At 44.6% G+C, this 12,606-nt stretch overlaps 1 protein-coding gene across 2 annotated transcripts in view; it reads right to left on the reverse strand.

Moving 5' to 3' along the window:
* The window catches only part of SDC4 (syndecan 4), a 31,326-nt gene that overhangs the window by 10,989 nt on the left and 7,731 nt on the right, over window positions 1-12,606 (reverse strand). The window contains exon 1 of one of the 2 annotated variants that reach the window (XM_048819570.2): window positions 12,369-12,513. The exons of the other annotated variant lie outside the window; for it this stretch is intronic. Coding sequence (XP_048675527.1) covers window positions 12,369-12,449 — 81 coding nt within the window. The 5' untranslated portion in view covers window positions 12,450-12,513. Of the gene's footprint in view, window positions 1-12,368; window positions 12,514-12,606 lie in introns of those variants that run through there. 2 annotated transcript variants of the gene reach the window in all.

The following is a 12,606-nucleotide window of genomic DNA, read 5'->3' on the forward strand; positions in this document are numbered from 1 at the left end:
CAAATAAATTGGTTAGTCTCTAAGGTGCCACAAGTACTCCTTTTCTTTTTGCGAATACAGACTAACACGGCTGTTACTCTGAAACCTATCATTTAGTGTGTTTGTTGTTGCTTCAATTGGGCACTTGGAAAGGAGTGGCATGTGTTTATCTTGACACCAGAGCATACTCCCATCCTCCCCAGACATACACATAATGTCACATGCAGCAGAAGTCATATTACTAAAATGCACATCTAGATTTCAAGTTAAAGGATTCTCAGAATGGGGCTTACACAATACTGAAGTCAGCCCTAGAGTCTGTACTCTAAGAATCTGTGTTTAAAAGAAGCATGCCTATACGAAAGCCACCACGACTGACACTAATTAGCCCTCTTGCTGGATGTCTCAGCAGAGAGGCCAAGGACCAACTACTAGACCATGGAAAGTGAACTGTGTCAGCACCAGATGTAACCCCTCCAGGGCAGGGACGTGAGGCATACTGGTAGAGTACATACATGTTGCTTCACTGCTTATGCTTATGATGTGACTGACTGAAAGCTCCATGGCTGTCCTGACATTAGCACTGAATTCACTTAAATACTTCATTTCTGCCCCTTTGCCCTTAGTTCCAGGCCACCAAAGAGTTGTCATTCTTGTATCAGGAGATCCCAGAAACTAAGTCATTGTTGAAGCAATCTTGGCCAAAATGGATTTGTCCTACCATGGTACATGGCTGGGATCCAGCTTGTCAAACTAAGTGTAAACCACTGGAAATCTGATGCTATAACGGAAGCGCTGAGGCCAGCAAGCTGCAGACCATGTGCTAGGAGAGCTGTGAAAATAAGGTAGGCAAAAGAGCAAAAACTGTGATCTTAGAAACAAAGGAGATAAGCCTGGGACAGGAGGGAATTTCCACCCACTGCCCTTTGTTCTATCTGATTTATTTACATGAGACTCCTGTCTATTCCTAGCTGTTGGAAGGGATTTTAAATAAATCTGTTCTTAAAAAAACAACAACAATGAGGAGTCCTTGTGGCACCTTAGAGACTAACAAATTTATTTGGGCATAAGCTTTGTTAGTGTCTAAGGTGCTACAAGGACTCCTCGTTGTTTTTGCTGATACAGGATAACATGGCTATCACTCTAACTTTGTTGTAGACAGTTACTTTAACACGCACTCAAGAAGAGTCTTCCAGAGAACTCAGTGATCTTCAGATACCAAGCCTCAGATCATTTTAGCATATTTTACAATATCCACCAGACAGCTCTCTACTATAGATGCTTTGGAGTCACATCAGACTCAAAACACCTCCAAAACAAGAGCCACTTGTTCCCTTCCAGCTTCTCTAACACGGACGCACTGTAGCGCCATGGGGTATGCCACCATCCATCTGCCCCTTTAAAGCAGAGACAATATCCTCCTCTCCCATGAAGAGCTCTGTTAGAAGGAAATCACTGCTTCAGAAGCAAGAGTTTCCAGAGACTTCTGTCTTATGTGACTGCTTACTACTGTGGAAAAAAGTTGGATAGTACCAAGCCAGTCACATATGACTGAACTCTACCTGTGAGGGGTCCTGCATGCTGAGGTAGTAGTTATCCCCATGTTAACAAGCATTTCTGTATGTGGTGAGCACAAAGGCCTGGTCTACACCTAAAATGTAGATTGACATAATTATGTCGTTCAGGGGTGTGAAAAATGATGGAAAATGGTGGAAAAAACACTTCTATCTCTGTAGAAAGGATCTGCAGTACAGCATTGCTGCTGTGCCACTGTAGCGCCCAGAGAGTAGACAAGCCCAAATCTCACCAGCAGAAAATGGGTTGCTTCTTTTCCTAACTCCAAAACTCCTCCTCTTTAGATGCATAAACTCCTTAGCACAGACACTGAAGAAATCTCTTCTATGCCTGGGAGCAGAGCAAATAACCTTATTTTAATCCAGGTCACACCTTATATCAGCATTCCTCTGCATAACAAGTACTGTAACAAATCCACATTAGCTGGCTCACTGTGCCCTCTGATCATCTTTGGTGACTGCTTGCTAGTCAGCTTGCTCCAAATTATTGACAGGATAGATGGCCCCTTCTGGCTTTAGTGCCAAGGAAGACAGTTTAATCAAGGCTTCCCTGCATGTGCATGCACTTAAATAGGCTGGAGCCTACTGAGCCAATTGTGCTAGGAGCTTTCAGAGACAAAGTGCTACTGTGCATTTCCTCAATATACTTTAAAGTATCAAGTGATTGGTCATATTGATGAGCAGCAACAGCTCTCACTAGGCAAAACTACCTTTACACCCAAACGATCACATAACTACTTGGCTAGGGTGTCCTCAGGTCAACATAAATTGCCAAAATAAACCCAAAACTTTAGGTTAGATCCTGAAGCCTGTGCTGAGTAGGAAGTAGCAAGAGAGAACAGCAGGCCAGGATTTCTGCAGACAGTTATCGTCCAGCTGTCTGGGTGGCAGTGAGACTGGAGCAAGAAGAACAAGTCTGTTGGCAAGCATATTCTAGTTGTCTGAGACTGGGAGAGTCACTTTCAAATTACAGTGCAGTCCTTCTGCATTTCCACCTCGGGTTCCCTACCAAGAACCTTAGCAGGTAGATAGCAGTAAGAGTAGAATCACTTGTCATTCCTCCTGTACATTCCTATTGTGATGTTTTAAATACTGTGGCAATGAGGGGCTTCCACCTACCCCCGCCATCAGACAACCCTGCAGTGAAAGGATAATCTCATAGCAATAGATTATAATGTATTAAGCAGAGAAGTCAATTTGCCATCACCAGTTCAGCAAGAGGGCTTTACTGTAGCCAGAACCCAAGGAGAGTGAGTTCCAATATGTAATCCAGAGCAAGCTCTAGGTAACATTGTATTCCGAGTTTCATGCTCTCTGGAATCAGTTAGCTTTTGACCCATGTGCATTTGCCTAACAGAGCCCACACTTATTTAAGACTAGGTCTGTGTGTCACTTAAAAACAAACAAAAACAAACAAAAAAAAAAACCCTGAAGAAGATGCAAAGAGAAAGACAAAGAATTGACTGGGAGGAATTTCTTGTTTAAATAATCTGATAATTAGCAAACAGAGCCATAAAAGAGGTTGTACAGTTCCCATGACAGACGGTCACATGCAGGGATCTATTTACAGCAAGTGGACTCATTAACTAGCATCATAACCTTTTCTGATGAACCAGCTATAGGTGTTTGGAATCGTAAGTATCTATTGGTTACAAAGTCTAATTTCAGCATCTTCACCACAGGGATCTACTCATGTTTTAAAGAGCGATTCAGTTAAGCAGCTCAAGGCAGGATAAATAAAGCCAGCCACTGACAGCCATAGTGTCCAAATTCAGAGTACGGGTGGGAAGAGTCCATTATGCCTGTTCTCCCAGGGAGGTGAAGGCACAATGGGTTCTCAACAGGAGTAGATCCTCTTATTATGGGATTTTCATTCAAACATAAAAGTTTGGTATACAAAAGACCAGAGTCAAAGAATGCAATGTAATATACCTGTTTTCCAAAATTTAGTCTTCTCCTTCCCTCACCCGAGGGAGGCATATGGAGATCCTTCCTAGAGCATAACTCAATCCTCCAAGTTATTTTGCAGAATTGCAATGGTGTTTTTTTTGTTGTGGTGGTTTTGGGGTTTTTTTTTTTTTACATGTGTATTACATTACTAGCTTGTGTGTCTTGCACTTTTAAATTCCTTTGTAACAGTGTTAGCAAGATCAGACTTCAAAGAGAATAAGGCACACAGCAGAAGTTTTGGTGCCTTTCCTAGCTGGCCCAATACAGAGCTAAAATGGCCTGACAAGCAACTAATCTAGGCTTCCTTGTACAGCTGAGATCCTGATACTGCATCTTGAAAATGTTTCAATTCCCCACAATCTATGCAAGTTTAATCATATCAAGAGACTAGAGATTTAGGTTTGATTTACACTTAGCTATGTTAGTTTAGGAAGGTTTTGCTCGTATAGATGTGATTTAAAAAATAAAATGTGTAATTAAACCAGAAAAGCCTTTAAGTGTAGCTCAGAAAGGCTCCACTAAGGTCTTGTCCATGCCCAGGAAGCTAATGCCCACGTCTTAATTATTTCCAGATACTCACACCTTCCCAGAATCATGCAAGTCACCTACTAAAGTTAAACATGCTTACAGCACCCCAGCATTCTAGGGCTTGGTTTTTCTCCCCCTCCTCCGACAAAGGAATACTTCAGCTTCACACACACACACACACACACCCTCCTTAACCCCCCATCATCTGGGTGCCAGGGTGTCTTTCTAAATGCATGCTAGTAATCTAGAAGACCATAACGTTCTGTTATTCACCCCTTCTCTGGCTTCTGAAATCCATAGACCCCACAGCACTATCAAGGCATTTAGTTACCAGCATGCAATGACAAGGCCCATTAACAGTAGTAATGTTTATATGACAGTGTTTCTGATGCTTGACCTTTGTTTAGTTAGAATTAGTGCCAAGAATTAATGCCAAGAGTGTATAAACAGCCTCCTGTATAAGAGGCTTCAGAGCATGAGAGAGAATATTCTGGATCCAGTGTGCATTTCTATTTGCAATAAATATTTCTTTTCTTGGAAAAAATCCTCTCATAAATTAATTCTAGTAAATGAAGTCTCCTCCACCTACCACCACAAATAGAAACAGTCTTTTTAAATGGGCTCAGAAATAAAATTGGAATCCTTACCACCTTAAGAAAAGGTACCTGCTCTAACAAGACTGGGGACTTCTAATCACAGTGCCAGGAGGGCTTGCTGTACTGACCAAATTCCTAATTCCATAAGGTCAGACAGGGAGAAGAAATCCCATTTAGGAGTTGCAGTTTAGCCTTATCAAATTTGAACAATGGTCCATCATGCGAGATATGGTTTGAGCATTGGCCTGCTAAACCCAGGGTTGTGAGTTCAATCCTTGTGGGGGCCATTTAGGGATCGGGGCAAAAATTGGGGATTGATCCTGCTTTGAGCAGGGGGTTGGACTAGATGACGACCTGAGGTTCCTTCCAACCCTGATATTCTATGATTCCTCCCACCACACTACATCAGGTCACTGGTCCAATAATTCAGTCTCTGGTCATCAGAAGTAGCTAGACCCTGATGTTCTAGACTGAAAAAAAGAACTCATAATAATTCTGTCCAGCTGCGATCGCCTTAGATACAAGGGGTCTTCACTGTGCCAAAAAGAAAAAAAAAAAGTGGGATGGGGGGGTATTTAATTAAAGAATTGCTACCTCTCTAGAAAATTGCAGAACTGCAACATCAAGGAAAGTTTGAGTCACTGATTCTCAGAAGAGAAACAAAACTATTATACAAGTGCTGACAAGAGGTTTACAGAACCACAGTAAACTTCTGTCTTAGAAAAAGTAATTTTCAGACTCCAGCAAGCTTCTGTTTTAGAAATGTGACTTCCACAAGTCCAAATCAGAATGTAATCTCTATATTACTATTAGTAAGAAGATCTTGGAGAAGTTCTGAGCAGAGGCAGTTATGGCTTTAATGATTCACAAAAAGAAAAGGAGGACTTGTGGCACCTTAGAGACTAACAAATTTATTTAAGCATAAGCTTTTGTGATGCATCCGATGAAGTGAGCTGTAGCTCACGAAAGCTTATGCTCAAATAAATTTGTTAGTCTCTAAGGTGCCACACGTACTCCTTTTCTTTTTGCGAATACAGACTAACCCGGCTGCTACTCTGAAACCTTTAATGATTCAGCAACTCATCTGTATGACGAAAAGGCACTGGATTCTAAATGTGTAACTTAAGCTATGTATCTAACAAGAAGTGAAAATTCTCACCCACTCAGTCCTAACTGGAAATGGGAGTCTGAAGTATTTAATCCAATAAAAAGCCAAGGCAGCTGCATTCAAGTAGAATCTTTTATGGCCCAGCAATGCAATAACTTACCACATCTTGTGTTAAATATTTAGCACACTGCCCCCATCCCATTCACTAACAATGAACTCAGCCCTGCCTCACCACAACAGCTCTATTCTAGTGCAAATCATTTCACGCCTTAATCTAAAGGGCCTGCATTCCACCAGGTTTCAGCAAGCAGCCATTCGCTCACTGATAGAAACAGTTTAGAGGTCAGATATACTCACAGCTGGCCTACACAATTTTTGACAGCTTTAACTATATTGTAGTTAGGGAAGTGTACAACCCTCTATTGTTTGACACAGTTATAGCAGTAGAAGGGTGATGACAGAAATAAGGTGTACCATATAGTTTATTTCTGTCAGCACCTGTACACTGGTATAACTGTTTCAACCTAGGGGATTCTACTTCACTAACTACAATCCATTGCTAAACCAACATGGTTAAAGTGGTACCCAAAAGGAATAAAAATCTTTTTCAGATCAGCCAGGAAAGCAAGCCTCCTGTAGGGACAGGATAAAGCTAACATGAAGTCACATACATCTCTGCACTGCTGTGGTGAAGATATTTTCCAGTTTGGGGGAGTCCATTATATGCAGGGTTATGCACCAGAGAATTGCCCAGCAGTCAGTTACTACACAAAAATGTAATTCTACTCATCTAGGTGTGAAAACAGAGGCTACCTTGACAATAGGGGTCACTTATTTTACAGATACTAGCACCCACTATACCACACTATTCCCAGAGATGCAGTTCCAGCCCAAATCACACCAGGCATTTAGTAAGCACCATGTACAGAGCAAAACAAAGATTCTCCCATTTGAGGACAAACTTTTTTTTTTTTTAAAGCAATAGAGAGAATAGTGAGGATTCAGAGTCAGCCAAGTGGATTCTAGCAGCAAGCAAGATTTCAGTAGCGTATTTAGCAGCAACAAGAGTTTGAAGTGTGGTAAAAACAGACTGTGGGAATTCTGCAGAAGTTTGCACTGTGATGGCAGACAGACTCTCCTCCCCATTGTTAGGCTAGAAGTCAAGTTAATAGAGCTCAGCCTTACAATTGAGAAATAGGGCAAAACAAGGCACTAGACATTATGCAGGAACAGCAGGATAAGAGAGCAGAGTCATATCCTGAAATGGATTCAAGTCATGCACATTGGAAGGGCCTTGTCCTCTTTCCCCACCCAAAAACCAGAAAGAAGAGTCCATGGTATCCTAGCCATAAACAACAGTTTTCACAGCCGCTGGACTGGAGGTGGATTTCAGCAGACAAATAGTCCGCACATCTTTGCCAAGCCATTGCCAGCCACCTCAAGGGCCTGGTGCACTAGCAGTAATGTGGCAGAGGTAGAACGAGGTAGAGCATTAGGATAACAAACATGTTTAACTCCTTGTCTTCTTATACATCGTGGGTTTGGGAGTCTCTAATATTAGAATTCTCTGGAAAAAGTGAAGAGTTCAGCCCTGGGCTGCCTCCACCTGTTCAGAACGCAAGAGTTCTCTTGATCTCTTCTCAAATAGGGGACTCAGAAAGGTGACTTATGTAAGGGATTTGTTCCCCAGCTTCCATTGTGGAGACTACTTCATGAGAGAAGTTCCTCTTGCCAATCCTTAGTTTCCAAAGGATTTCAGTCTCTGGGACACAAGGAAGGGCTCTGGGGATTCCTGCTTAAAAGCTACCTATGAAGATCTTGTTCTGAGTATTCAGAGTACTGAACTGAGGGGACTATACAGATATCACTCCCACCCTATTGGGTGTAACCAATTTGCATATTAGAAACATTTCTGTGAAGTGCTAAAAACTAAAAGAAACTAACTTTTTTTCATTTGCAGACCGCCTAACAAATTTCAAATGGAGGTGCAGACCTCTTTGGAAATTCAACCTGTGGTCCAAGGACCCCTACCATAGAAGTCTTAGACTAAAAACTGACTGTGCAGAATTCAACTGTAAATGCTGCACATGCTCTGCATGGCATTTGCTGCACTGTGAAAAGGGCACTAAACTGTGGGCATCTATGGGAACGACAACACTTCTGATGGACCACAGGTTGAAAATCACTAATCTATTCCCTCCAATACAGCTGCTAATTTGAGCAGATGCATTAAAAAGCATTTGATTTAGTGACAAGAGCCATCATCTCCTCTTTTTCCTTCAAAACTCTGTTCCAGGTACATTAGTCTTTGTAATACAGTCTGCTGCTCTATGTTGGACAGGTATTGCTCTGGCCAAGTTAAAAATCACACCCTGGCTGAACACATCCACACACTCCATGAGCCTCCCCAAGTCAGAAGGTGAAGCAGATGGAAAATAAAGTTATACATACAGATAGCAATATCTTGATTTGATTGAGAGGGACAGATGAGAAACTGGGCAAAGAGCAGAAAGAACAGGCCTCGGGGAATGATGGTAGCAGGACAAGCCAAACCGGTTTAAACATTAATAATGCAGCACTACTTTCCAAATACCATCATGAACAACAAAACATCGACTCAGCCAGTCAGATGCCCAGTGAGTTCTAGGAAGTGTTGACACTTTTTTGAAGCGTTAATAATAAAACAGACAGGTGTTGCAGCAGAAAAGCAGGGCCTGCCTACCTACCTGCTTCACTCAGACCCCTTCTCTCCTCTCACATCTCCCATTTAAAAGAGCTTGATTAGAGATACTCTGGATGTCATAAGTTCAGGACTAGTCTATGAAATGATGCTATGATCTGGCATGCCAACCTCTAAAAGGCAGAAGCACAGCACCTCAAAGATTGATTCTACATACCTAAAACCAATGGAGCTCATAGGAACAGTCTCACATTTAAATATTACATCACGTTAACATGATCCAGTCTGTTACCTAACTAACAGAGCATAGGAATTATGCCATGGAGCTTTCAGGAATATTTTCAGTCCTTTTACGTGTGGTAAGGCTGCCTCAGTCAGAGAAAACCTGACTGCAGTGAGAGCCACATGGGGCATCACATGCCACTTGAAAGAAGTAGAGCTTGCTCCAAAGAATTTCTGGCTCTTGCATTGTAAAGGCTCTGTCGGACCATCACCATACAGGATCACGTAGCCCTCAAGGCCCTGCCCTTACACAAACACAAAATAGACTCCATGTCCTGTGGAGTTCCAACAATATGTCTGCACCCTCTCCATATCTTGGGTGTACAAAAATTACAAGCCACATGCTGTGTAATCCAGCATATTGTACCAACACTACAAAAAGGGACCCATTCCTCCCACACTAACCTAGATGCTGCATCACCAGAGACCACTCCTCAGTGGGGGTTAGGCCCATTACCAGCACTTCTACTAAAGTAAACTTGGTGGCGTAAATCAATTCAATATTGCAACACTAGAATACAGCCACACTAATTAAGCATAGGGCAATAAGTTGTATTGAGTGTACTGTAAACTCAGCAGGAGGGGTTATAGATACAGCTATGCAGAAATGTTGTCTTTGGAGGCATCTGAACTCTTTAGGACACAGCCTACCAAACCCACAACCCATTATATTCCCCAAGCACACTAGGTTGCAATGTTAATTTCATACCAGATGTGGTCAGAGAGCATCCAAAAGCTGTACTGACCCAAGACGTCTTTGCCCAGACACTTCAAGCATTTTGGCCTGAGAGCTTTCTTGCTAAACCACTAGCATCTTGGAATGGAACTTCAGGACAGAAACTGAACAAAAAGTAGTAAGTGGTGACCTACCTACAGAGCCTCAGGGTGCAAGTGAAACAATGTGGACGATTAAACCTAGTTTGGGGATACTCTAATCTCTTGCAATTGCCCCAGTCCCAATGCAATCCCTACTAACCAGTACCAAAGCAGGAGTCAGAGCTGGGTGCCTTCTGATTTGAGCATAGACACTTGTTAAAATTAAAAGTTAAAAGCCAGAAACCCCTCTGAGTTACATACATGCCTGGTGTTTGTACAGGGTCCAGGATCATTTTGAAAGGTAGAGAGGATCTAATGCCCATAAAAATGAGAGGTACCAGTAGAACTTCATTTAGAGATGCTTGTAAAACTTCGGGATTACATTTTCCAGCACTCACTGTATCTGAGCACCATACAAATTTTAAAAATCCCTCAGCATCATCATATTTTGAATTCCTTTCCATCCTCCTCAGACTTTTGATCTCCATACACCTTTGCTCCCCAATCCTAATCTATATCCTTGTTATGCAAATTCTACTCCCCCTCTTTCTTAAACTCTACAATTGCACCTCAAGCCTAACCTGCAGCATCCCTGTTAGCCCACTCCTGAGCCTCTTTGAGAACTACTGGGGTACAGACAAGCAAGAAGAGCAGGGCCCATCCAAGGGCACAGCAGTCACAGAGGCAGAATCAGAAGGGGAGAGCAAAGGCGTAAAGGAGCACAAAAGAAAGAGCATATATTGTGGTAGACTAATTGTAGAGTGAGAGGAAGGCTGTAAGGCATGGGTAAGGCAAATGCTGATAAAATAGAACCCGCAGGGCAAGCGGGTGGGTAGGTTGGTAGGTAAGAAAGTCGGGCCAACATCAGAAGAGGTATCACCTGATGGGAGGAGAAAAGAGGAAGATTTGTGAATAATCAGAAGGAGGTGGCACAGAGAAGGGAGAGGAAAGGAGTCTCTGACCCAAAAAGAGGAAAAGAATGTGATAAGGATTGAGAAGAGAACAAGGAACTTGGTGTAGAGACAGGCAAGTGGTGAGCAAGACAGGAGTTTAGCCGGGGTGGGGTGGGGGGGAAGAGTCAGTTAGACAGGAAAATTATATTTGGAAGCATAGCAGTGCACAGGCAGGCGGCAGATCCATTTGAATGGCAAGCCAAGTAAGCGTTAGTCAGTTAAAAGATAGGTTTCAGAGTAACAGCCGTGTTAGTCTGTATTCGCAAAAAGAAAAGGAGTACTTGTGGCACCTTAGAGACTAACCAATTTATTTGAGCATGAGCTTTCGTGAGATACAGCTCACTTCGAGTGAGCTGTATCTCACGAAAGCTCATGCTCAAATAAATTGGTTAGTCTCTAAGGTGCCACAAGTACTCCTTTTCTTTTTAGTTAAAAGATAGAAATCCATCATCAATACATAAATAATGGTGAGTAGTTCAGTATCCATCAAGCCACACGGTCCTATCACCAGCATATTTTCAGATGGAAACCAGCTACTCTTCTCCCTCATCTCACTCCATTCAATACACAAGCTGTCAAAACTAGAGATAGTTTAAAACCACAAGACAGGGACAGCCTTAGATAGCTCTGCCCCTTTCACCTACCCAAAGTTTATGGAAGTTGGAAAAATCGTGGCCATATTTACTTCAAAGCCTGCTACCAAGTAGCATATTCCCTCCCTGGATAATAGATATAAATTGCTTCAGGAGCAGGCACAAAATCATCTGGAAAAAAAGGCCGTTCTGTTCTCCCTCAGAAAAACCTGTTTCCCTCCTGATGGGAAAAGCCAGGTTTCTGCCACTAGCACATATAATATTAAGTCAGGTAAGGACAAAGTCACACAGAATATTTGGGGGAGCTAAACCTGGAGTCCTGGCTCCGCAGCTAAAAATTCAGAAAGATGGGGGGGACGATGACAGTAGAGAGAGGAATCGGGTGACCAGATGTCCCGATTTTATAGGGACAGTTCCGATTTTGGGTCTCTCTGATACAGGCTCCTATTATCCCCCACCAGATTTTTCCCACTTGCTGTCTGGTCACCCTGGGGAGGAATGGGGTGTTTGAGCTCTGGTACAAGTCTGCATCACACGTCTCTTCTCCTCCAAGGCTGGTTATAATCCATTACTCCCCCTGAGGAGGAGTTAGATCGAGTTCGAGATCACGAGGCGAGGATGGAATTGGAGCAATGCCGCTCTTACCCCAGCTGGAGTACGGGTGCGGGAGGCCTCTGGTGAGGGAAACTCAGCCGCTTCATTGGGTTTCCCCTCAGCAGCCCAGTATTCTCAGCCCGGGGAAATCGGGGGTTGGCACAAGGTAAAGGAAAACCGCAGCTGCGGGCGTGCCGTAGGAGGGGGATTTCAACAGGTCCCTGTGACAGGAGGCAATTGCCGCAGAGCCGGGCTTTGGGGCAGCCTTACTCATGCCCCAGCTATGAGGGCTGGGCACTATCTGCGCCATGTGCTGATGCTGGAGCCCGGGGGCGGCCGCAGGAGCAGGGGGGCAGGCACGAAGCAACGTCCGGCCAAGGGCTGTCGCTGTCCACCCCCGGGACGGGGCGGCCCTTTGCCCTACAGACCCACCCGTCAGCAAGGGACGGAGACAGGCAGAGACTCCGAGGAGAGCTGTCCCGCGTGCGGCCGCTCCCCAGCCCTTCCCTGGCGCCGGGCACCACCTGGGACACAGCGAGTCTCAGGAGGCCGAGCCGGCCCCGGCGCCCTGCAAAGAGCGGAGTCCGGACCCGGACCCGAGCCCGCCCCCTGCCCTCAAGCGGGCCCGAGCGCTGCCCCCCGCACTCGGGGCCCCGCGACGCCCCCCGGCGGAGGCACGGAGCCAGGACACCCCGCGGCGCGGGCGGGCACTCACCGACTCGGCAGCGCTGGCGGCCACCAGGAGAAGCAGAGCGGCGCAGAGCGCCCCGGGGTGCCTCGCTGACAGGAGCTGCATGGTGCTCGGGTGTGATAGTGGCGGTACGATGATCAAGCGGCTAGCACAAGCCCCCCGGCCGCGCATTTTATAAGCGGCCCGGCCCCGCCTCAGCTGGCCCGGCCCTGGGGAGGCGGAGCCGCAGGCCCAAAGCGGGAGGGGAATGCCCGGAGCTGCT

The sequence above is a fragment of the Caretta caretta genome, chromosome 13 (assembly GCF_965140235.1).
Source record: "Caretta caretta isolate rCarCar2 chromosome 13, rCarCar1.hap1, whole genome shotgun sequence".
NCBI classification, from domain to species: domain Eukaryota; kingdom Metazoa; phylum Chordata; order Testudines; family Cheloniidae; genus Caretta; species Caretta caretta.